Raw genomic sequence first — 26,051 nt, 5'->3', positions numbered from 1 at the left:
TGAGAGGGGGAAGAAAAAACTCCTCCTGTCCCTTCCTAGCATTCTGAGAGTATTTCCCAGAAGAGGAGGATGGTGGAAGGGAGGGACAGGAGGAGGGTGATTTCAAAACCTGGGGAAAAGATGAAAAATGGGAAGGTTTATGGATCAATTAGAAAGCAGAAGGCTAATGGAGAGCAAAACAGTTGAACAGATAAAATGCAATCCATTAGAAAAGTTCAGGTCCAATTCTAGAAATCAACTAGGAGAAAGTTTACTAGGTCATTCCTAGGAATGAATCCATCTTTGTCCATCCCCACTCCCATAAAGAATGTTGCTGTACCTCATCCAGGGACTCAGGAGGAGGGAGAATGTCTGAATAAAGGCGAATGAACTAACACCCAGCTCGTTCATTCCCAAAAGTTTATAAGAAGCATTTCTTTTATTACATACCTCTAGCAGGTGCTAAAAATGGACCTGAAGCTCATTCATATGCATCAAAAGCCCATAAGCTACCCCACCCACCTCCCATTTCCTATACATCATAATTTCCTCTAGCATACCAACTTTTTCATTGTGTCCCCCAAGAGCAACACAAAGTTCACACAAGACACCAATGGCATTTCAGAAGGAAAAGGCTTCTAGGAAACATAAATCTGTGCTAGGAACCATGTATCATACTAGTCATTTTGGGAGAGAGGTAAACATATTAGTCACTGGATAGTTATCAAACTGGAATTTTCTATCTAAAGAGTGAGTTTGGCAAGTCATTTCAGGAACCAGAGCTGTAACACCCTTGGTGGGAAAATGACAGGGACTTTTTGTTGTTTCCACCAGTCTGGGGGGTTGGGCTAAAAGTGACCAGTAGAGGCCATCTTCATGATCATTACTATCTCTGAGTTTATAAGAGATGTGTGTCTTTTCCACTTAAATTTACAGGGATTCCTACAGCCCTAGTAAGTTTCTTCTTAGACCAAGAGGAATGTTTTAAATTATGGTACATGAATGTTATGGAGTACTATTGTTCTATAAAAAAACATAAATGATAATATTCTAGAAAAACATGGAAAGAATTACACAAACTGATACCAAATAAAGGAAACAGAACCAAGAAAACATTGTTCACATTAACAACATTGTGAGTTAATCAACTATGATGGATGCAGCTCCTCTGAAAAGTTCAGAGACCTAGGACAATCCTGCGACACCTTGTTACAAACAACCCCAGAAGGGGGGAAAAAACACAATTTGGATATGTTTACTTTTTTAAAACTTGTTCTTCCTTTTTATCCCATGGTTTCCTTTCTTTTCTCTTAGTCCTAATTTCTCATACACAAAATGACTAATATGTAAACATGTTAAACACAAATGTATATGTTCAGCTTTTACCAGACTCTTTTCCTCTGTAGGGAGAGGGCTTGGAAGAGAGAAGGATGGTAGAAAAATGTGTAACTTAAAAATATGCATGTGGATGAATATTGAAAAACTTTCATAACATGCAATTGGGAAAATATTGGGGAAAAAGAGGGACTGTTTTGACTTTTTATCAATATCTCTTTCTTGAAATGGACAGGATAATTGATACCCAGAATTTGACCAGAGCACGCTACAGTGCCATTTTCCTTATTGTAAATAGTATACTCAAATCACATTAGTTTTGTGGCCACTTCTACCATTCTATGGTTTTAAGATTTTGCTGCATTTTCAACTGTTTAGATTGCTTTTGTCTTTGGTTTCTTTCTTGTCTGCTTAGAATCAAATTAGATGTAGTAAAAGCAGGATCAATACAAACTTCCTTGACAACTTCTAAAGCTCCCAAAATAGTGTCCACTCAGGTTCCCAGAGAGCAGTGTCCACCACAGAAGCACCCCTCTGAACAGCCACTTCCATTTGAGAAGAAATATCCACCCCCCAAAAGAGTGCACATCTTTTCAAACTATGCACTATAACCCAAACCACAGAACAAAGCTGCCCCACCCCAGGAAATGCTAGATTCTTGAATAAAAACAATTAACTTCTCCAGAAGAGGCAAACAAATACTGGCTAGATCCAACAAGGAATCTTCTGTCCATCCTGCTTTGCTTCACTTTATCAATTTGTTCACCATGGCTATAGATGGTGCTGTCTAACCATGTCTATAGACGTCTCCAATTCCAGCCTCAATTTGGAGACAGTCTGTGACTGAATATATATGACATGCTTTTTTTGTATCACCCTTAAAGGACTCTCCTTTCCTTCTCCTTTTCTGTAGTCCTGTGTGACCAACATAGAGCTGTTTTAACAAATTAACTCCATGCTACTACCCTCCAAAATTCCTGGTCCATCTTTCTACTTTCCACCTACCCCTTTCCCTCTATCCCAATTACAAGAATGCTAAAAGGAATTTGACTTTTCTCCACTGTCCTTTCTGTATTTTTCTCAAAAAGGATCAAATTTTGAAGTAGGAAAATGTGGTTTAGAAAAATCTAACAAGGGAACTAACCTAAATGAGCTTAAAAACCCTCCCCTAAATTGCTTCCCTAATAATTCTCAACATTCTCTTCATTTCCTCCTCCTCTAAGGAGTTTTCTTGGTCCTGCTTCCTTCATTCAGTATCAGGTTGTGTAATTCTTTCCATGTTTTTCTAAAGTCCTACCATTTATGGTTTTTTATAGAATAGTACTCCATAATATTCATATGCCATAATTTACACATTACACATGTATTGTTGTACATACATATACATGAACACATGTATACACACACACAAATACTCATACACACAAATGCCACACCATGAGTTCATAAGACTCAAAGTGTAAAAGCTGGAAAGAATTTTAGAGACTTCCTACAATCTGATTCTTTCATTTTTACAGATGATGAAACTGAGACATTGAAAGAACAGATGACTAGTAAGTCTCTTGAGTCAGACTTGTAATCCATTTTCTCAAACTTCAAATAAAACTTGTTTTATGACCTGATTCGTGCTCATTTGATGTTCTTGGTGCTATTTCAGCAAGGGGTGGGGTGCTACTTCAAAAGTGATGCCAAAAACAAGTTAGAAAAACCTAGAATACAAAGAAAATGTTTAATTTCTGTCCTTCATTCTCAAAGAAGACAATGTCATAAGGGGAAATGATACCATGACAAGGACATGAACTGGCTTTGAGTGAGAGGGTGCTGTGCTAAGTTACCAACCTCACTTTCTCCTCCAGAACCATCTGAGTTCAGTGGTCAGATATGAATCAGGATGACTTGAGATGGCCCTGGATGGGAGAAAAATCAGAGTTCAAGTTACTTGTCCAAGGGTCACACATCTAGTAAGAGTCAAATGCTAATGCCCATCTTTGTGATTCCAAGGTTAGGGGTCTATCCATTGCACCACCTAGCTGCCCTTCCAAAGAAGAAAAGTGAAGAATGTATGAAAAGGCAGTGGGAGAATTCCACAAAAGGATAACAAAAACTGACATATATTTAGCACTTTGAAGATTGTAAAAATACTTCATGTGTATTATCTTGAACCCTGAAACTATTAAAATTATATTTGATATTTAAAATAATTATAGAAAAGTTTTCTTTTACTAAAAGACAGAGGTTCACTGCCTTGCCCACAGTTCCAGACAGCATTTGAAATCAGGTCTTCCTGATGTCAATCAGGATGCCAACAATCAACACACTATTACTATGCTGTTCTGCATCTCCATAAAAAGAGATTTCTAGTTTGTAAATTTGGGCTTCTTCAACCCAGTCTCCCAGTTCCAAGCGAATTTTTCCCCAAGTTTCCTTCAAAGGAGATTTTATAAAAAGACTAGACTTGGAGTCAAACAATTCAGATTGAAATTCTGGTTCAACTATTTATAATCCATGCAACCTTGACCTGAAGTCATCACTTCTCTAGGTCTCCATTTGTTCTTTAGTAAAATGAAGGGGTTGGATTTCATGTGACCTCCATAGTGCTTTCAAACATGAAAATACTCTATCTCCTCTCCCCTCATTTCCTGATCAAAGCAGGAAAAAGAAACAAAAGTGGCCAAAAGATAAACTCATCATCACCAGAACTTGCCTCCAAAGTTGCTGATAAGATGCTAACCTGAACAAGTAGTAGTTTTGACATCTATGAATTCTTTATACCAGTGTGGCTGCATATACACATACATAATTACACCAGACAGCTTAGTCTATATGTTTTGCTTCCTTGAAACATAAAGCTGCTATCAGGCTAAGGGCCTAGATGAGCCAGGTAACCCTGGGATCATCTAATAGTTGCTCAGGTAACTCTGGATTTACTCAACAGTTATCTGTTGATGATGCCAGTGATGATGTCACAATCAAAAGCCAATTTCTTTCTGTAGCATTAAATAGAGAAATCAGAGGGCAAGCCCATCAGCCTCAGCACAGCAGACTTTTCCATCTACCTCACTCATCTCCTTGTTAAGTTCAGCTAACACCAAAGCCACAGTAAGTTGATTTTGAAAACTAGAATAATCATTCATATTAGACTCCTCTTCTGGGTTAAGGGTCCAATATTCCAAAAAAGATGAATATTTGGCACTGAATATATTTCAGATAATTTAAGTTTGGGTTGAAGTACTTTTGACTTTTTTGAGTAACAGTTTGTTGTCATACTGATTAAAAACATTCTCAGTCATTTTAAGAATTTGGGACATTTTAATAAAAAAAAATTGGGATATTTTATCATGGTTAATTTTTTAGGTCAAATGGGGCTGAATATTTAGAGATTATTTTTAATTTCTTTTTTCTCTTTTTTCCTTTCCTTTGTTCATTTTGTATTTTTTTCCTTCTTTGAATATGATTTAGAAGTAGAAGAATTGAATTTCAAGACACATCTTAGAGCTAGAATGAACTTAGAAATCACTTTCACTGATAAATAATTTGGTCATATAAAATGACTTAGAAGCACAGAAGAGGATTACAGATGGGAGGATAGAAACTTTTTTTATAAAAATTGAACTTGCAGCTCTGACCAGTGAAACTTTCTGCTCTCCCAACCCTGAAAAAGACCTTAAATGACCATCATAGCAGAGTAACTAGAATTCCCAAATTTCCTCCTCTTCTGATTTTCATACATGATCAAGGAACTGAGCTAAAAGAATCAAGAATATCAGAACTTGAAAGAGGACTTAAGAGATGGTGGCTCTTTTTTAATGAGAATCATCTCTACATCTCCAAGAAGTAAACATTTAGCCTCCACCAAGAGTTTCAGCTAGGGTTGGGTCAATTTGTGTTATCAATCCTGGTGTCCCCATGTTGGAGGAAGACTAATCTAATGCTCTACCTCAACCCATAGCTCTAAGGCTGTTATTCTTGGTGTTATTGTAAGTTAGTATTTCAAGACCAGATTCCTGTTGACTTCAAACTAATAGCCCTACCCTCCACCTCCCACTTCCTCAAATTTCTAGCAAGTTAGGGATAGGAAAGAAAGAAGAAAATCAAATGGCTGGAAACAATGAGGATCCAAAAACAGGTTCAAGATGAAGTGGAATAGTGAATAGAGAACTGAACTTGGAATCAGTAAGACTCAAGTTCAAAGGTTCCTTAGTTGTGTGATCCAACTTGGCAAGTAACAAATTCTGTGCCAATTTCCTCCTCTGTAAAATAGAGATATCTATTTCACAAAGTTGTGAGAATCAGATGAGAGAAAATAAATCTTAAAAGATATGAATAATAATCTGTTATCATTATCCTTCTATTATCATTAAAAATAGGGTAGTGATGACAATTCTGTCAAAACTAAATTACCTGTTTAGTGCCCTACCAATCAAAATTCCAAAAAAACCCCACTTTAATGAGTTAGAAAAAGTTGCAAGTAAATTCATATGGAGAAATAAAAAGTCAAGAATTTCCAGAGGTTCAATGAAAAAAAAGTCCAAAAGAAGGTGCCTTAGCCTTACCAAATCTAAAATTATATTATAAAGCATCAGTCATCAAAACTGTCTGGTATTGGCTAAGAAATACAGTGGTGGATCAGTGGAATAAATTAGGTAATAGCAGGAAATTATTATAGTAATCTGCTGTTTGATAAACCCAAAGAGTTCAGTTATGGGGATAAAAACTCTCTCTTGATAAACCCAAAGAGTTCAGTTATGGGGATAAAAACACTCTCTTCAATAAAAACTTTTGGGAAATTGGAAGTTAGTATGGAAGAAACTTAGATTAGACCAACACCTGACACCCCATACCAAGATAAGATCAAAATGGATACAGTATTTAGACATGAAAAACAATATTATAAGCAACCTTGAAGATGAAGGACTTGTTTACCTGTCAGATCTATGGAAAGGGAAGCAGTTTATGACCAAGGAAGAGAGATTGAGAACATCATTAAAAACAAACTAGGGGCAGCTAGGTGGCGCGGTGGATAGAGCACTGGCCCTGGAGTCAGGAGTACCTGAGTTCAAATCCAGCCTCAGACACTTAATAATTACCAAGCTGTGTGGCCTTGGGCAAGCCACTTAACCCCATTTGCCTTGCAAAAAAAAAAAAAACTAAAAAAAACCAAACTAGATAATTTTGATTACATTAAATTAAAAAGCTTTTGCACATAAAACCACTGTAACCAAGATCAAAAGAAATGTAGTAAATTGAGAGACAGTTTTTACAACTTGTATTTCTGACAAATGACTTATTTCTAAAATATACAGAGAACTAAGTCAAATTTTCCAAAAAAAAAAAGCCATTCTCCAATTGACAAGTGGTCACAGGACATGCAAAGGCAATTTACAGATGAGGAAATAAAAGCAATCCATAGTCATGAGAAATTGCTCTAAATCATTACTTATTAGAAAAATGCAAATTAAATCATCTCTGAGATACCACCTCACACCCTCTCAGACTGGCCAATATGACTAGAAAGGACAATGATCAATGTTGAAAGGGATGTGGGAAATCTGGGACATTAATACATTGTTGGTGGAGCTGTGAATTCATCCAACCTTTCTGGAGAGAAATTTGGAATTATGTCCAAAGGGCAACAAAAATGTGCATACCCTTTGATCCAGCAATATCACTATTGGGTCTATACCCTGAAGAGATTGTGAAAAAGGGTAAAAACATCACTTATACAAAAATATTCATAGTGGCCCTGTTTGTGGTGGCAAAAGAATTAGAAATTAAGTAAATGTCCTTCAATTGGGGAATGGTTTAACAAACTGTGGTACATGTATGTCATGGAACACTATTGTTCTATTAGAAACCAGGAGGTATGGGAATTCAGAGAAGCCTGAAAGGATTTGCATGAACTGATGCTGAACAAGATGAGCAGAACCAGAAAAACTTTGTACACCCTAACAGGAACATGGGGGTGATGACCAACCTTGATGGGCTCACTCATTCCATCAGTGCAACAATCAGGGGCAATTTGAGGTATCTGCAATGGAGAATACCATTTGTATCCAGAGAAAGAATCATGGAGTTTGAACAAAGACCAAAGACTATTACCTTTAATTTAGAAAAAAATTATCTTATGTAATTCTACTATCTCTTATACTTTATTTTTCTTCCTTAAGGATATGATTTCTCTCTCATCACATTCAACTGGGATCAATGTATACCATGGAAACAGTGTAAAGACTAAAAGGCTGGCTTCTGGATTGGGGGTGGGGATAGGGAAGGAAGATTAGAAAAATTGTAAAACTCAAAAGTAAATAAAATCTTAAAGGAAAAAATGGGTTAGGCCAAAAAGCAACTAGTAGCACTAAAGTTGCCCAAGAGCTAAGGTGAAATTATCAAGCTTCCTAATGTACAGAAGGGAGAATGAGGAGTCCTGCAATCTATAGACGCATAGGATATGATAGACCATAGGTAAAGGGGAGGTCTAAAAAATGTTTTTCTCCCATAGAGTCAACTTCGGTCTCTTATTTCCCTCTTAGCTCAGAAACTAAGAGAAAAGGAATCAATAGATGAGAAAAGACAAAAGCTAGGGGCTACACAAAGTGTCTCCAATTTGTTGTCCTCACAAGCATTTATCTGATTCATTTCTAGGGTTGAAAGAAGAAAAAACACATGTCGAGTGAAGACGACAAAAAAAAGACTGAGCCTAAGTGTTGCGAACCAAAGTGCTGTGAGCCCAGGTGCTGTGAGCCCAGGTGCCAACCAAGTTGCCTACGGAAACTTCTGCAACGTTGCTCTGAGAAATGCGTACCAACCTGCCCAGTCAAATGCGTCGTCCCCTGTACTCCTTGTCCCCCTAAATGCATGCCATGCTGTCCTCCTCCTTGCCCTTGCCCACCCAAATGTCCACCACCATGCCCTTGCCCTCCTAAATGTCCACCACCATGCCCTTGCCCTCCAAAATGTACAACATGTATCCCTCCATGCCCACCACCACCATGCCCCCCACGGAATGAAGAGCATTGAATGTTAACCACCAGCATCACCATCTATCCATCTTGGGAGCCTGTAACTGAAGCTATGAACTGACAAGTAAACGTGTTTCTCTGCTGTGCATCAAAAACATGCTTTTGTCTTTTTTCTTTTGAGTCATGAACTAACTTTCATTAAGCCAACTTACTTGGGGCCAACTTTTACAAAAGTCAACTCCTTCCAGGGTTGGCCTAGATTAACTTTTACAAAAGTCAACTCCTTCCAGGGTTGGCCTAGATTACAAGTAATTCAATTATGTTCCCCACAGTGTATTATCCACTGGAAAACTTTCACCTTTCATTTCACACTTTCTTCCATCCTGAGTCACACAAAACTCTGCCAGATACTTTAAAATTTATTCTGCAAATTACATGGCATGTCTGAAAGAAAACAGGACTTGGGAGAGATAGAAGATCTAGGACTTAAGGCTTATTTAACCATGGTGCCTTGAACAAATTTAATTTCTCTTTCTGGGTTTGTTTCCCTCTTTGCTATTTTTAAATTCCATGATTTAAATTTAAGTCCCAAATTAAAATCGATCCAAACTATTTAGGATACCAATTGTTGGGGGGAGAGAAGATAGAATTCCCCAAATCAAAATACCTTAGTTTTAAAATTAAACTTTAAAAACATTCAAGTTATTCAACACCTAACATGTAAATGATCCTTCAATTCTTTAAAATCCCATAAGAGCTTTCAAGGTAATCCATTCCACTTTTGGATAGTTCATTATGAGGAAGTTTATCCTGATTCAAGCCTAAAATGTTTCTGCTTTGTTACTTCTAGGACCAAACAAAGATAAAGTGTGCTCTCCCACTTTTATCTTTTCTCACTCAACCCCATCCCACCTGACCACTCTTAAATTGCCTCTTCTCTAATCACCCCAGTGGTATGGGTTTCTGGTATGGGTTCGAGGCACTTCAATATCCTGGATCCATTCCTCTGGACATTCACCAGTTTAGCAATATATTTTTTAACTGGTTACCTAGAACTAGACACAATACTTCAGATGAGGTCTGATCAGAACAGGATAACATTTTATTTCTGGAAGCTATGTCTCTTTAATGGCAGCCTCATATTTGCCTTCACTTTCTTGGTTGTATCTATTGATTCAATATGGAGAATTGCCCTCTTTTAACCCACACAAACACACACCAATAACTCAAATAGTCATCTCTGTAAGTTTATCCCTAGAGTCAATTTACTTCATTCCATAGCAAAGAAAAGAGTCTTTGTTGTGTTAGATTATCTGGGCTAGATCAATGAACCAAGAAAGGTGGATTAGGGGTAGCCACCCAGCTGAATTCTCCCAACCTTCTGCAAACAGCTTTAAAATTACTCTCTTCAAATTTTAGAGCAGCAAAATCAAAAAAACAAAGGGTGAGACATTTTTTTCTGGTATTGAGAAAACAAGAGGTCAGCAGAAGAAGAGTACCAAGGTAGAGACTTGATCCAAATCCACACAAGTAGCAATAATGGGAGCTCTCAGCCCAGAGAAATTGGGTCAGACAATTGCTCAGAGATTACAGGGGACCCTTTGCCAGCACTGGTACAGCTGGTGCCGAGTAGCACTCTATTGTCCATACATAGTTCTAGGTCATAGTTATAGGATGGAGAGGACTTTGTGGTTGGTCATAAGGGATTAAGGGGACCTGATCACAGCACCAAAGCCAAGAGGAAGGCTAGCATAGGTAGTTACCGGAGAGCAGAGGCTCCTTCCTCGATAAAGATCAGACTTAGACCAAAGATAGTAGTGACCACACCTCTCCCGGTATCAACCTTGGAAGCACCAAAACTTGCAGACACCAGGACTAGTTCTGAAAATAGCAGCACAAAACTCTTGAAGTTTGGGACAATGCCTCCCACCCTGAGCAGAATCCAATTTTATTAAAAGTTCAGAGTCAAAAAAATGGCCTGGAAAATGAGCAAAAAGCGATTTGGACATAAAAAGCTACTATGATGACTTGAGAAGACCAAGACATAAACTCAAAAAACCCTCAAAGAATAATTTTAATTGGATCCAGACCCAGCAAGAATTGTGGAAGAGTTAAGGAAAGAAATGAGTGGTAGAGGAAAATTGGAAAAACATGAGAATGATGAAAGAAAAATCATAAAAAGAGAATTAGCAGGCACAAAAGAGGAAGAAAAATATTAAAATAACTGAAAAAGACAGAATTGACCAAATGGTAAAAGAAGCACAAAAATAAACTGAAGAAATCTCCTTAAAAATCAAATGGAAAAGGGGGCAGCTAGATGGTACAAGTGGATAAAGCTCTGGCCCTAGAATCAGGAGAACCTGAGTTCAAATCCAGCCTCAGACAATTCTTTTCTTAGCTGTGTGACCTTGGGCAATTCATTTAACCCCATTGCTTTGCAAAAAATAATCAAGTGAAAAATGAGGTACAAAAATTCACTGGGGAAAAAAACCTTAAAAATCAAAATTGGTCAAAGGGGAAAAAGTCTAATAAAATCTCACTGAAGAAAATAATCACTTAAAAATTAGAATTAGGTGAGTGGAAGAGTCCAGGAAGCAACATGAAGCAATAAGATGAGTCAAAAGAATGAAAAAACAGAAAATATGAAATGTCTCACCATAAAAATAACTGACATGAAAAACATAGATTGAGGAGAGATAATTTAAGAATTACTAAAAGGAAGGATCAAAGAAAAAGCTTAAACATCAATATTTCAAGAAATTATCATGGAAAATTTCCCTCATATCTTAGATACAAAAAAGTAAGATATAAACAGCATTCATAAATCACTACCTGAAATACTAAGATGAAAACTGGGAATATCATAGACTAATTCCAGAGCTCCCAAGTCAGAGTTTTAAAATACTTCAATTAAAGGAGCAGAGAATTTGGAACATGATATTCAGAAAGGGAAAGCATGAATACAAGCAAGAATAATCTACCCAGCAAAATTGAATGTAATGAAGGCAAAATGAATATTTATGAAAAAGAAGACTTTCAAGTTCCTGATGTTTAAAAGACTAGAACTGAATAGGAAATTTGATATTCAAATAGAAGACTCAAGAAAAGCATAAAAAGTAAACTTGAAAAAATGATCATAAAAGACTTATAGTTAAATTATTCATATGTCTACATGAGAAAATTTAACTCCTGAGAATTGTATAGTTAACAGAGAAGTTAAAAGTTTATATGAACAAAGGATATATGACTATAAGTAGATTATTATGTTGGAATGATCTCAAAAAAGGGGGGAGGAGTGAGAAAAAATATATTGGAAGAAGGGGCAAAGGAAAGATAGGATGGGGGAGATTATCTCCCATAAAAGAGGCACTCAAGGAAAAGTTTTTATAATGGATGGGAAAATGGACATGGTGGGCAATGCTAAAACCTCAGTCTTAATTGGAATTGGTTCAAAGAGGGGAAAAAATGTATGTATGTATGTATGTATGTGTATATAAATATATATGTATATATATATATGCTTAGAAATGTTTAGAAATAGGAGAGAAGGGGCAATAAAGAGAAAAGGTGAGTTGTGAGTGAAGCATGGAGTTAATTAAGAGAGACAATGATTAGAAGCAAAACAGACTTTTGAGGAAGGACAGTATTAAAAGAGAGGGAGGAAAGAAGAAAATGGAATGGGGAGAAATACACAGTATTCATAACAGTGAATACAAATAGGCTGAGTCCACTCATAAAACAGAAACATATAGCATAATGAATTAGTAAAAAAATCCAGTAATGTGTTATTTACAAAAGACACACTCAAAGACACACTCAGAAAATTAAAGGACTAGAGCAGATTCTAACATACTTCAGCTGAAGTAAAAAAGGCAGAGGTCAACAATCATGACCTCAGACAAAGCAAAAGAAAATTGTCCTATCTAAAAGAACCAATCAAGGAAACTATATTATGCTAAAAGATATAAAGGAAAATGAATATCAAAAAATTTTATAACAAGCTTCTCTGATAACTCATTTCTCAAATCTAATGAACATAAAACTGGGTCAAATTTATGAAAATAAGTCATTCCCCAATTGATAAATGATCAAAAAGGATATAAATTGAAAGATTTTTAGAATTGGAAATCAAAGCTATCTTTGCCACATAAAAATGCTAAATCACTATTGATTAGAGAAATGTACATTAAAAAAAACTCTGAGGAACCACCTCATACCAATATTACAGGGATAAGGGAAAAATTGGTACATGAATGAATTATTGGTATAGTGGTGATAAATATAATCATTCTGGAGAACAATTTTTAACTATGTCCAAAGAGCTATAAAACTATATATATACCCTTGGATCCAGAAATCTCATAATAAGGCCTATATCAAAAAGTAATTAAAGAAAAAGGATCTATATGGTCAAAAATATTTACAACAGCTCTATTTGTGGGATCAAAAAATTGGAAATCAAGGGGAAATGTTCATCAGTTGGGGAATGGTTGAACAAATTGTGGTGGAGTACTGTTGTGCTATAAGGGAATGGTTTCAGAGAAACATAGCAAGATCTATATGAACTAATGCAAAGTAAAAAGAACTGGGAGATCATTGAACATATCTAATGATTATCAACTGAGAAAGACTTGGCTACTCTGATCAATACAATGATTGAAGGTAATTCCAAAGGACTCATGATGAAAAATACTGTCCACCACCAGAGAGAGAGAACTTATAAACTGAATGCAAGTTGAAGTATAGGGTTTTTTCTTCAAAAATGGAAATATATTTTGCATGATGTCACTTGTATATTTGATATCATATTACTTGCTTCTCAGTGGGTGGGGAAAATGGTGGGAAGAAGGGAAATAATTTGGAACTCAAAATTTTAAAAGGAAAAATATTATTAAGAAAAAATTTTATCTGGGATACCATTTCTGTCTTATTAGTAAAGTTTAATGATAAGTACTCCATTCTGGAAGTGTACTTGAACTTATATACTCAGAGAGGTCCTACACAGAACCCCTCCTCTTTACATATTTCCTTCTAGTTCAAATACCAGAGTCATTTAGGTACCAATTGCAAAAGCAATGAACTTGGAGTCAGAAGCCATTGACTTGAGTCTTGGTTCAAGCTCATCTTAGTAGTTGAGAGACCTTGGATAAGTCACTATACTGCAGGAGGCTGAGTTTCCTCATCTGTGAAATGAGTGGGTTAAACTAGATGAATCCTAATGCCCTTTCTTTTATCCAATGATGGTGGACATACCAGAATTGTTATGCTAACTCCATGAGAAGGCTATCTCGTCACCATGTAAATAATACGAATTGCTGTTTGTTTGCTTCTTTGTTGCTCATTTTTCGATTTCAAAGACCAGTGACATCATTGGATAATATCTTGACCTGGGAGTTGATTGGATATAAGTGAGACAGAGTTGCACAGTCAGCCTTTATTCTCTTCCAGACTCATTGAAGTCAGGGGCAGGACAAAAGTCAGGATAACTGATGATGGCAGCCCAGGATTCCCTTTCATATTTCATGTCTGACCAAGCTTTAAGCCAAGGACTGGGAACATCCATCTTTTAGACCCTATAAGGCCCTCAAAATCATTTGGATTGATGCTGCCCTGGTAACCACAGGAAAGGCTTGAAATTCAATTTTCTTGGAACTTTTTTAGGGATGAATTAAATGTTTGGCCAAATATAGCAGTGAATGATATTATAAATCTCCAGATGACAAGTGGCAGAAAAAAGGTCCCCCTCTCCTGATCCAAGCACACTGTACAGCACCTGCTTCAGTTTACCTTCATGACCACTGAAACAAATTGTTCTCATCTCTCCATTCTGTCAGGGGAAATCTTCACAGGATTGAGAGAGACATCCCCCTCATTCTACAATGGGCTTGAGATCTATCAGTTACCCTCACCCCAGTTTAGGCCTCTGCTGAGTGCTATAGCATAAAGCCCAAGTGTGTGTTGGATAACAGACCCCAAAAGTGAATGCCCTAAAAAAGCAAGCCTTCACACCAGTGATCTCAGGCCTCCCAGAACACCCCATACACCCTGAGTGTTACTAGTCAAATTAAGGACTTTGAGGAAGCTCATTTCAGTTTCTTTTATGAGACTGGTTGATTATACCCTCTCCAAGGGTGTCACATAAGTGCACTGACTCTGGGTCAGAAGAGTCTAAAGGACAACCTTTCAGAGATCCAGAAATGCCCAGGTTGAATGAATTACTCAATGTCTGCAAGTCATCACCCCATTTCACATCCCCAACAAGAGGCACTTCAGGGCAGTCTGGTTTAGGTCCGAGTATTTGTTTCTCTGGTAGCATTGACTCATGGCCCTGGCCAGTCCAGAGTTACTGACCAGTCAGTTCCTACTCTTTCCCTCTTAGTTCTAAATAATTTGATAAAAGTGGGACTTCAGTCTTGGGAAAGTCACTAGCCCCCTGGACCTGAGTTTACTCCTCTGAAAAAGAAGTTACTGGCTTGGTTTCAGCTCTTTATTGTCCCTACAGGACCTCGGGTGGGGAAAAAGAGAGACTTTGAAGGGGACTAGCAGCAATTTGAGTTTGAGGACACCTAGGAGCAGTGTCCTAGTCTCCCAGATATTTGGAGCCCAAGATAGATATCACCTAATTTCTACTTTCCCAGCAAAGCGCCAGATCAAAGGGAATTCAGGGAAAGGAACACCCTTTGTGTGTCATCTCCCTCTTGTGCTCAGTAATTATATTTGGTCAAGACATTAATAACCTCTTACCCAGTCCAAAGTGGAAGAGTGTTTTAAAAATAAACAGCAGGAAAATACCATCACAAGAATTTATGATTGCAAGGTCAGATGGCTCTGAGATAATGGGGACTCCATTGAAGAGTAATTCCATACAACCCTAAACATGACAGAAGAGGGTTAGGTCTCCTTTATAAAGGGGCACGAGTTGCCCTTAAACCTGAAAAAAGACAGTTATAGGACAGGTGGGAAAAGTTCTGGATTTGGGGTCTGTGGAGACAGGTTTGAATCCTGGCTTTGTTATTCATTCATTACTTGTATAACCACCTTAGACAAAACATTTTCTCTGGGTCTCAATCTGTAAAACTGGTCTAATAAGGTTTCTTCTTAGCTCTTCAAGTGCCAAACCTATGACCTATGAATTAAGCAGGATCACTGGCCCAAAAGTAAATGTTTTCCATGCCAAATTGAAGGCATGATGCTAACTAAACATGAACAGTCTTAGTAAAAAAGAAGCAGAGAATTATAAGGCTCACAGCAAGTTGGAGCAAAAAGAGACTTAAGTATTAAATGTTGGTGATTCCTCCTCATAGAGAAACTGAAGCAGCAGAAATACCAGATCAGTATTAGAGGGTCTGGGTTCAAATCCTATCCCTGCCACTTAACTCACCCAAACCTTAGGTCAAAAATCATTATCAAGATAAGTGTGGGCCTTAGTATCCTCATCTGAAAAAATGAGACAAGGACTACATCATTTTTCACTTGAAGTAGCTGATGATGTTTGTCCTTCCTTCTCAAATGAGGGAGGTAATGCCTTGACAAGAACATGAATTGGATTGGGGGGGGGCAGGGGGGGGCTGTGCTAAGTCACCAGCTTCAAGTTCTCCTTCAGAGCCATCTGGGTCCAGTGGCCAGATATGAATCAGGACAATTATAGACAGCCCTGGATGAGAGACAATTAGGGTTAAGGGACTTGCCTAAGGTCACACAACTAGCAAGTATCAAGTGTCTGAGACTGGATTCAAACTATCTTCCTTCTTACTCCAAGGTCAGTGCTCTATCCACTGCACCACATGGCTGCCCTATACCTTTGAAGTATGAGTTTCACTTCTCTACTAATCGGATTTTAAGATTTTCTTTCCAACTATAAATATATGGTTTTGAGGCCCAGGGAGCATTAGCAGAGTTTGGACTAAGAGCAGTGCAGTATAATAAAAGGATCACTGAATTTGAAGTCAACTTAGGTTCAAATCAATTTTCTAGTTACCCATTTCCTGACAGAGGTTCCAAATTCAAAATTCAGAATTTATTTTACAGAACATATTTTATAGACATGTCCAATGAAGAAATTTGCTTGCCAATCTATCTGCTATAAAGAGGTTTCCTTCTACCCAATGGGTAAGGATGTGAAAGAAATTTCTGTTCATTAAAAAAATATAATTTTATTTTGAAAACTTATGACTGAAATCAGCTAAGATTCTTTGGCATTTCACTTGATCTCCACAGGTCTCAGTTTCCTCTTCTGTAAAATGAAGGGGTTGAATTGTTAATCTCTATAAAGTGCCTTCTAGTTTCATTTTGATATGTTCCTATAGGAACTTACATCCACAGTTCTCTCTATAACATAACAGCTTAGGAATAAGAACGAGGTTGAATACCTCAGATGAATCTGGGGATGACAGTCCATGATGGTAAGGCAATAGGTAAAGAACAAGGTTCCCAAAAAGCCTCACAGAATTTCCCAATACACCTTTCCTGGAGATTCCAAGTTGGAATTTATGCTTGTTGCCACCTCTCTTGCTACTCAAAGTCAATGAATCTTCAGTTCTAAACACCCAGAATCTTTCATCTCCCCCTTTGTTTCCTCTTATCATTAAGACCTAGAGTATCCTGGCAGAGGGCAGTCCTGGGCCCCAGGGAAGTTGACTGAAGGACTGACATATACATACTTGGAGGTTTTATTTATGAATAGCTATCTTAATTACTCAGACTTCACAACTGGAGATACTCATCAAATAAATAGATATGTAAATACAGGAAAGCTATTTGCAAAACACATTAAGATGCTGAGATATAAACTAATTGTTAAAGTACATACCAGAATACTTTTCAGCTGCAGTGAGAATGTGTTTATTTTTGAGGGTGTGTGAAACTTAAGATGCTATGTACTTGAACTCATTCACTTTTTTTTGTCCTTATATTTGTGAGTTTGTAGACTTTTTTTAAATCCTTTGACACACACTCCATCTATAGTCTCCTACAGGAGTTTTCAAGATCTCACCACCCTGATTTTCATGTCCCTTTTAACCAATGGCACTCCATATTGAATATAGAACCCCAGGTAAGGTCTGAGGAGAGCCAACTACAGAGGATCTCTATCCAATCTTGTTTCTTTAAGTTTTTTAATGCGATCCCTTACCATTTTTGGCCACCACATTATCAATATAATGGCATATTATAATGATGCTCATCCTTTGTTCTTGAAGATGATCTTAACATCAGGGAGATGGTACATGTAAACTGGAATTGAGCTGGGAGGGGGGGGACGCTACTAAGTCATCAGGCTCACTTTCTCTTCTGGAGCCATCTAAGTCCAGAGGTCAGATCTGAATCAGGATGACTGGAGATGGCCCTGGATAGAAGCAATGTGAAGCTGCCCAAAGTCTCACAGTTAGTACATGTCAAGTTCCTGAGGCTGAATTTGAGCTCAGGTCCTGTCTCCAGAGTTCTATCCACTGCACCCCCTAGATGGTTATAATTTAATAGGTCTTTAATAAATGCCATCCAGCAAAGGCTTGAGCTTCTCCACTTGGAGGAAGACTTTCCATTAGTCCTCAAGACCCCAAATTACAGAGTATTTCATTGAAATCTCTAATTGTAAAAGATTTGGGGTTGGAGCCAGGTCCCTGACAACAATTCCAAAATTGTTTCTTGATTCATCTGTTTTTTTAAATTTTAGTGCTATTTTATTTCCCCCAATTAAATATTGTTAAATCTTTAGTTTTTTTTCACAAGATTTTGAGTTCCAAATTTTTCTCCCTCCCTCCCCTCCCCTCTTTTGAAAATGGTAGGTAGTTTGAAATAGTTTAAACATTTGCTACCTTGTATAACACATTTCTATAATTAGTCTCAGTTGTGGAAAAAGGATCAAAAGGAAAAATAACCACAAGGAAGAATAAAGTAACTGCAGAAAATATGCTCTACATTCAGTCTGCATTCAGACTGGATAGATAACATTTTCTTTCATGAATCCTTTGTACTTGTCTCTCATCATTCCTTGATTCATCTTAATTTTACTTGTTTTGCCTGAAAGAAAACACCTGTGACCAAATGTGTGGAAGGTAACAGGGAGACATTTCAGATCAAGTAAAGATAGGACATTCTAAGTCGAATTGTCCAGCATGGTCCATTAGAGAGGAAAGAACAAGATACTTGTCAATGATTGGGTTTAAGGGGAGGCTGAATAAGTGTGGAGTAGCCAGTGACAAAAGAAACTAGAAGGCACTTCATAGAGATTAATAATTCAGCCCCCCCATTTTACAGAAGAGAAAACTGAGACCTGTGGAGATCAAGTGAAATGCCAAAGAATCTTAGCTGATTTCAGAGTCATAAGTTTTCAAAATAAAATTTCAAAATAAAATTCATTGAAGTCAAGAATTCATCTTCCTAAATCCAGTCTCAAACATTTATTAGTAGTGTGACTGAGCAAGTTACTTACCCTGCTTTGCCTCAGTTTCTTCATACAGCTGAAAGAGGAAATGACAAACCACTACAGTATCTTTGCTAATAAAATCCCCAGAGGGGTCATAAAGACACAACTGAAAAATAACTAAGCCAAAACAGAAAGACTTACTATAGAGGAAATCAAAAAATTGGGTTATAACAGAGGTTCTTAATTTTTTGTGTCATGGTTCCCTCTGGCAAGCTCCATGAATGCTATGAAACCCTATTCAGAATAAATAATGCACAAAATTTTAATTCACTGAATTTTTTTAAATATATCAGGCAAAGTATGTATTATTACAGAAAAAATTTATACCAAAATAAAGAGTGGGTTTTTTTTATTTAAAAATCACAAACTAGACTCTCTAAAATCCATGCATAGATTCTTTGGGGTCCATACCCAGATTAAGAATCCCTGGATTATATGACATCTGAAGTCCAAGCTTATCTCTGAAATTCTATGAGGTTTTTTTCAACAACAACCACATTCATGGAATTCCATTCTCTGTCTAAACCACTCTCTTGATCCAAAACACCAGTTTTTATCACTTTCCAGATGTCATGATCTTCATGGTCAAAGGAAAACCACTACTATTGTTAGGGAAGGTAACTACTGATGACTTGAAATGAATTTAAATGAAATTAAATGAATTTAAAATAGCAAGTTGTCAAAAAAGTGATCCTTTTCCCCCTCAAATTTTCCTGGGGCAGAGGTTCTTTGACCCTGCTATTCTTAGTAAGGATTATACCTCTTTATCACATGTCATAACCCCAGTATGGAATATTCTAGATACAATAGGCACTTAATGTTTATCGACTGACTGGGAAGGACTGTCATTTTTCATCATTTTTTAATTTTAGTACTATTTTATTATTAATTTTCATTATCATTATTATTATTATTTTGAAGTATGAGTTTGACTTCTCTATTAGGTATTTTAAAAAACTGAATTGAATTGACTATCATATTTCTCCCCTCTGCCCCTTTCTCCCCATCCTATCAGGGACTGGACCACCTCCCAGAAGACTCGGGCCATCATTGGTTAAAAATATTTAAATCTCAGCCTTCAATTTCTTTTTTCTCTTTTTTCTCCAAGGAGGAAATTGGGGGAAATTCTATTATAGAAGGAAAAGGGATGATGGAGGGGTGAGAGGGGTAGGGAAAAGAATTTTGAATGCAAATACACTTGCTGGATTAAATTTTTTCATCCACATCCTCCCTCCCACCAGAAAGGTCTGACAGACCCATTGAGTCTAGAGAAGGTCAGGGTCAAAATAAACACAAAGCAATTGTGTGAGAATGAGTCTCTGGTTCAAACCAAAAATCTTTTATTGATTACCAGTAAGGAAAACTTGGGTTCAGATCCCACTTTAGATACTAGCTGTGTCACCCTGAGTAAGTTACTGAGCCTCTCTGTGCTTCAGTATTCTCCTATGTAAAAGGAATGAGTTGAATTTGATGGTGTCCACCTTTTATTAGAATATTATTATCTCCTTACTTGTTTCTTGTGTGAGTTTCATACTACTGGGTAAACCACCTCTCTGGGCCTTAGTTTCTTCATCTGTAAAATGAAATCATTCATTCACTTAACAAGCATCTATTGTGTGAGATGTTCAAATGAAGGGTTTAGAAGAAAATCATCTGAGGACCTTCCCTAGCTCTTCCTATGATTTCTAAGGGTCTCTTCTGAAACCCTTCTGATTCAAAAATGGTCCTCGAGATGACACAGAGAGAAGGGAATTTTAGAAAATGGTGAAATCTCCCTCCAGGTAATTCATAAATGCTGCAGTCACATGAGACACTTCGAAATACTTCTGGCATTTCCTCCATAGTGAAACGGGAGTGACCACATTCTGTGCCATTCAGTTTTATCAGTATCATGGCCCTGTCATATGCAGACAGGGCATGGCAGAGAGTGATTCAGAGGAGTCTGGGAACCTTTATGATCTCAACAAAGGTTATATTTAGCTAATGGGGATGAGAATAGCGATGTCATGAACACACCTGAGTCTCCTCCACTAGTCTTGGTTAATGACACCTTGGCTCCAATAATGACAGTTGCAGAAATCTAGAATCTTGCATTTTGGACATTATTAAATCAGATTAACACCAGTCTTGCTGGAGGGTTGGGAACAGAGGAAATTAATAGGAATCATAGGATATAGAACTAGAAAGAGAGATCATCTACTCCAAACTCTTCATTTTATAGATGAGGAAACATGAGCCTAAAATAAGGGCATAAGATATCTCATTAACAGTAAATTATAAAGTCAGAATTTGAATGCAGGTCTCCTAACTCCCATTCTTTTACTCCTATATGTCTATAACTCCTCTAGAGCAAGCTGGGTAAACTCCAAAATGCCAGGCCATTGGGCAGACTTCTCAGGGACTCAACCATCAGACATTATTAAGTACCAACTATGTGCAGAGTCAGTAGAATTGCAAAATTAAAAAAAAAAAACACTATCCTCACTCAAAAAAATTTAAATTTTATCTTCTCAGGTCACTGTTAAATACTACCATCACCATGCAACCCTATATCTCAAGCAAAGTAAAGTTCTTCATCTCACACTCTTAACAAGTGACAACATACAGAACTCGGGGATTGGGGGTATTTGGGAGTACAGGGATCTGAGAATTTCTCTCTTGAGTACCTATAATCTAGGTAAAAAGAAAGAACAATACAGACATATATCCATGCCTACACTTTCATACAGTATAAGAAGAACAAAAGGGAATTAATTAGTGAAGGATAAAAAAATGTGAAGCAAGTGGCAGTTAATGGTAAAGCAAGAAAAGCTTCCTGAAGAATATGTTTGAATATGGATAGATCTGGAAATGCAAATTCATTCAACTCATTTGGAGATACTGTCTGACTATAGGGAGAAAACTAAAAACATAACATACTCTGACCTATCTCTTTCTTTTTTGGAGACAATCAGGATTAAGTGACTTACCCAGAACCAAGCAGCTAGTAAGTGTCTGAGGCTGGATTTGAACTCAGCTCCTGACATCAGGGCCAGTGTTCTACCTACTGAAGGACAGATAAGCTATGATTTCCATTCCTTTCTCCCTCTAGTCAACCCATCCTTCACGTGGATCAAGCTAATCTTCTCATGTTAAAATAAAATCATTTTACCCTTCTGTTCCCAATTGTTCCCAAATTCCTTAATCCTTAATCCAGACTGTTGCCACTCTATCTCTCTAGTCTCATCTCATATTATCTCTTCCATATACTCAACAATTTCTCCAAAATTGACTACTATCTTCCTCTCACAACACATTTTCCTAATCCTGTCTTTTATTCACACTTTCTCCTTGCTATTTAGATTATTGAATTCCTATTCATCTTTTCAAGCATACTTTAAATCCTATCTACTCTAAAAAGATTCACACATATATCTGTGTGAATCTTCAATCTGTCTCTCCTCTCCTTTACCAATTGCTTAACAGACATTTCGTTCTTTGTACTTGTATCTCTAGCACCTAGCATAGTGTCTGGTAACCATAGATGTTCAATAAATATTTCTGGATTGATGAAGCCTTCCCTGATTCCCTCATTGGCAGCAACCTTCCCTCTCAGAACTTCAAACTCTGCTTGCAGCCCTTTCACATACTTGTGCAAAATTTTTTATTATAGTTATCTGGGTGCCATATATTCTACTAGACTGTAAGCTCCTCAAGTATAGGAAGTTTGTCTTAACTAAAATTCAAACCTCTCCCATTGTTTTGTGGGCATCTAGGTAGTAGAGTGGAAAGAGCACCAGACCTGAAGTAATGAAAATTCAACTTCCTGAGTACAAATCTTGTCACTTAATCCTGTTTGCCTCAGTTTCCTCATCTGTAAAATGAACAAGAGATAGAAATGGCAAACCACTCCATTATATTTTCCAAAAAATCACAAATGAGTTCACGAAGAGTCAGGCTCAACTAAAATGACTCAACAGCAAATCTTTGTATATACTGAACCAATATTTACCCAGTGCTTACCATGTATGAAGTCCTATACTGACCACTATGAAAATACAAAATTATGTAAAACACAGTCTCTATTCTCAAGTAGCTTATAATCTAGTAAGTAGAGAAAAAATATTTATGCAAATAACATAAATATATATATATATATATGTATATATATATATATATATATATATATATATATATAGCAGTTTGGTTCAATGGAAAGAGCACTGAATTTAGAATGAGAGGAACTGCATTTAAACCCAGCTGTCTCTGTGAGCTCAATCAAGTTATAGAATCTCTGGGCTTCAGATATCTCATCTGTAAAATGGTTGGTTGCATAAAATGGTCCCTAATAGTTATAAATCTGTGATCCTATTTGGTACTGGTATTGTATCATGTGAATGGTACAGATCATAAATACTGTAATGGATCAGAGAAGGACAAAGTCTTTTTGGGGGGAGGAGGGAGGGAAACACAGGAAGCTTTCCTGTACTATGTGGGATTTGAGCTGCAAGGATGAAAAGCATTTTAAATGGAGGTGTAAGGGAAGAGGGGAGAATTCAAGGTAAAGGATCAGTCACTCAAAGTGTGTTTCTTTTAATACTCTCCCTTTCATCTGCTTAGAATTTTATTGACTTGAAGAAGTCTTTTAAGAAGTCTCACCTTATTCCACCCACTTTGCTAGTTGGCAATGGAGACAAACCAATGAGTAAGCCCTTGGAAAGTGAAGATGAAGGAAGGGGGAGAAAGGACATTCATCCCAGTTGACCTCTCCCCTAGTCTTCTCCAAAGCCCCTCTTTAGAATCTGCAAGAACATTTTTATCTTCATTTTCTTGAAACCATTAGATTGGCCCCAGGGGTGGGTGGTTCAGTTAGATAAATCAGTCCATCCATGAGTGGGAGGCTCTGAAACAGGCTATGCCACCTCTTGGCCCCCATCCCATCTCCCAGACAGACCCTTGACTTCAGAAGCCCATTGAAGCTCCTTTCATGTTGGCAAATACAAGATGAAGGAGATGGATCTTATCTCTTCCTGATGGCCCCAGTGAATTGCGCAAGCCTTGGCAAGACTCATAGGCACCCCAGAGATCCTGGGATTTGAAGAGGGCAAGATAACATCTTATGGACATTCTTCTCCCATCACCTCCAAGGTGATTGTTGAGGGGCAGGATATCCAGAAATAACCTTTCCTTGCTAGATCCTGGTGTGTGCCCAAGACCTAGAAAAGGTGGCTGACTAACAAGCATCACAAGCGATGATTCAAACCCCCAGGCAGTTATCGAGAAAGATCCTCGTGGTAGCTCTGCAATTAGGGGTTCAGCCCATGTGGCCTGATGGTCAGGCAGGAGGTTGGCCAAAGACTACATAAAAATCCTCCCCTCCACTGCCTTCTCAATCCACTCAACGGACCTCACTCTGTCTCATTTGCAGGAGAATTGGGTAAGTCCAGATACCCTAGTTGAACCTGGTAGACTCACTTGCTGACTCTTGCTTATGCCTATCTTGAATTTGTCATATTCTTTTAGGAACCTACAAGCCAATGACCAAAAGTGACTCACTTCTTTTTTTCCTTCACCCTTATCCCCTTGCTGCTTTTCCTGCTTTCTAATGATTTCTGAAATGGTCTACAATCTCCTCTTGATTCTCCTAACAAGTCACTATCAATCCTGAGCAATGCAATCTCTCTCACCTGACTTTTCCAAGAAAAATAATGCCAAGATAGAAAGAAAACTTCAAGAGAAAAGGGAAAGAAAAGAAAGTATACAGGGGAACCTGGAAAGCTAGCATATAAGGAAATTCCATTTCATGCTATGGAAAATATCCCCAACTAAGATATGAAAAGGAAACAGAAGATGAGAGGGCCATAGATAAAAAAAAAAAACCACCAGGTGTAGAAGTTGGCAGAGAAACAATTATCTTCAGATTTTTAGAATGCCAAATTGGGGGCAAATAGTGGAATTGGAATAGGATCATAGATGTGGAAGTGGAAAGGACTTTAGGAAGCATCAATTCCAACTTTCTCATTTTACAGATGAAGGAATTGAAGCCAAGGGAAGTTAAATGACTTGTGTAAGTTTCTCAGGCAGAATTTGAATTCCGATTTTGCCTTTCTTTCTATACTGAGCAAACATGGCAAGCATTTAATAAATGCTTGTTGATTAATCAATTCTAGGGTAAATCCTCTTTATATTCTTTAAAGTCTCTTCCTTTTCTAAAATCCAAACTTATCACATCCCTGCTCCCTTCTCTCCCTAATAATTTGACTCCTACTCCACAATCAGAAGATTTAATATGAGAAATGCCATCTCTTATTTGTTTCAGGTTTCTGCACAACAGAAAAAATGTCTTTTAATGAGCAACAGTGTAAACAGCCATGCCAGCCTCCTCCTTGCCTTTCAAAAACTCAAGAGAAGTGCCCAGTGCAAGCTCAAGAGCCATGTCTACCACCATGCCAAGAAAAATGCCCAGACCAAGCCCAGGAACCATGCCTTCCTAAAAGTCAAGACCCTTGCCAAGAACCATGTCCACAGCAGTGCCAAGAGCCAAGTCCATCTCAGTGCCAAGACCCATGTGCACCATGCCAAGACCCAGAGCCACAATGCCACGAGCCAGCACAGGTCAAGTGTAAGGAAGCAGTCCCTCAAAAATGCCTAGAGAAATGTTCACTCACTAGTCTGGGAAAATAACCATCGATCTTAAATTCCGCAGCTGTGGCAACATCTGGAGGCAAAAGAAATGAACCACAGATAAAAAGCCAAGTCACAATCCATTCCTATGGTGAAGTTCTCCTGTTTATGACTCTGTTCCTATTGATTTTTCTCATGTCTTCACCTTGGCAAGTGTTTCTGTGCATCATCCAGGTCATGGTTTTTCTCTGGGAAGGTGAATCTTACTATATCTCAGCAGTCTCTATAAATAAGGATCTTCCAACGGGGGCGGGGGGGGGGGGGTAGCATGCAGATTATCAGTGCTTCTGTATAATCAAAAAATGTTAGAACTGAAAGGGACCTCAAAGACCATTTGATCTATCTAACCTTTTATTATATGAAGAAAAAACCTGAAGCACATAAAAGGAAAAAGAGTCAGTAAGAAATCCAGGACAAGAACTTCTGGTCTCCTGACTCTGAATACAGCATGCTCTTTTTTTTTTCTAAGATTTTTCAAGGCAATGGGGTTAAGTAGCTTGCCCAAGGCCACACAGCCAGGTAATTATTAAGTGTCTGAGACTGGATTTGAACCCAGGTACTCCTGACTCCAGGGCCAGTGCTTTATCCACTGCACCACCTAGCCGCCCCTACAGCATGCTCTCTTACCACACCATCCTTCTCAATTCTGGGTTTGCACAATCCTAAGGGGTCTCCACCCATTGGGTTGGATA

General features: G+C 37.7%; 1 protein-coding gene across 1 annotated transcript; it reads left to right on the top strand.

Annotated features, from left to right (window-relative positions):
- The first annotated feature begins 24,006 nt into the window (after window positions 1-24,006).
- PRR9 (proline rich 9) lies at window positions 24,007-25,359 on the top strand. The gene is made up of 2 exons (XM_074220514.1): window positions 24,007-24,112; window positions 24,995-25,359. The coding sequence occupies exons 1-2, from the start codon at window positions 24,007-24,009 to the stop codon at window positions 25,357-25,359; spliced, it is 471 nt and encodes a 156-aa protein (XP_074076615.1).
- The last annotated feature ends 692 nt before the right edge of the window (window positions 25,360-26,051 follow it).

The sequence above is a fragment of the Macrotis lagotis genome, chromosome 2 (genome assembly GCF_037893015.1).
Source record: "Macrotis lagotis isolate mMagLag1 chromosome 2, bilby.v1.9.chrom.fasta, whole genome shotgun sequence".
In the NCBI taxonomy this organism is placed as follows: Eukaryota; Metazoa; Chordata; class Mammalia; order Peramelemorphia; family Peramelidae; genus Macrotis; species Macrotis lagotis.
This window is presented reverse-complemented; position numbering and strand designations above follow the sequence as displayed.

What these genes read in the sequence shown, in the direction of transcription:
- PRR9 (XM_074220514.1), top strand. Translation starts at nt 24,007, where the DNA reads ATGGTCAGGCAGGAGGTTGGCCAAAGACTACATAAAAATCCTCCCCTC. An exon ending in CTCATTTGCAGGAGAATTGG is followed by an intron (nt 24,113 to 24,994) that starts GTAAGTCCAGAT and finishes TATTTGTTTCAG; the next exon opens with GTTTCTGCACAACAGAAAAA.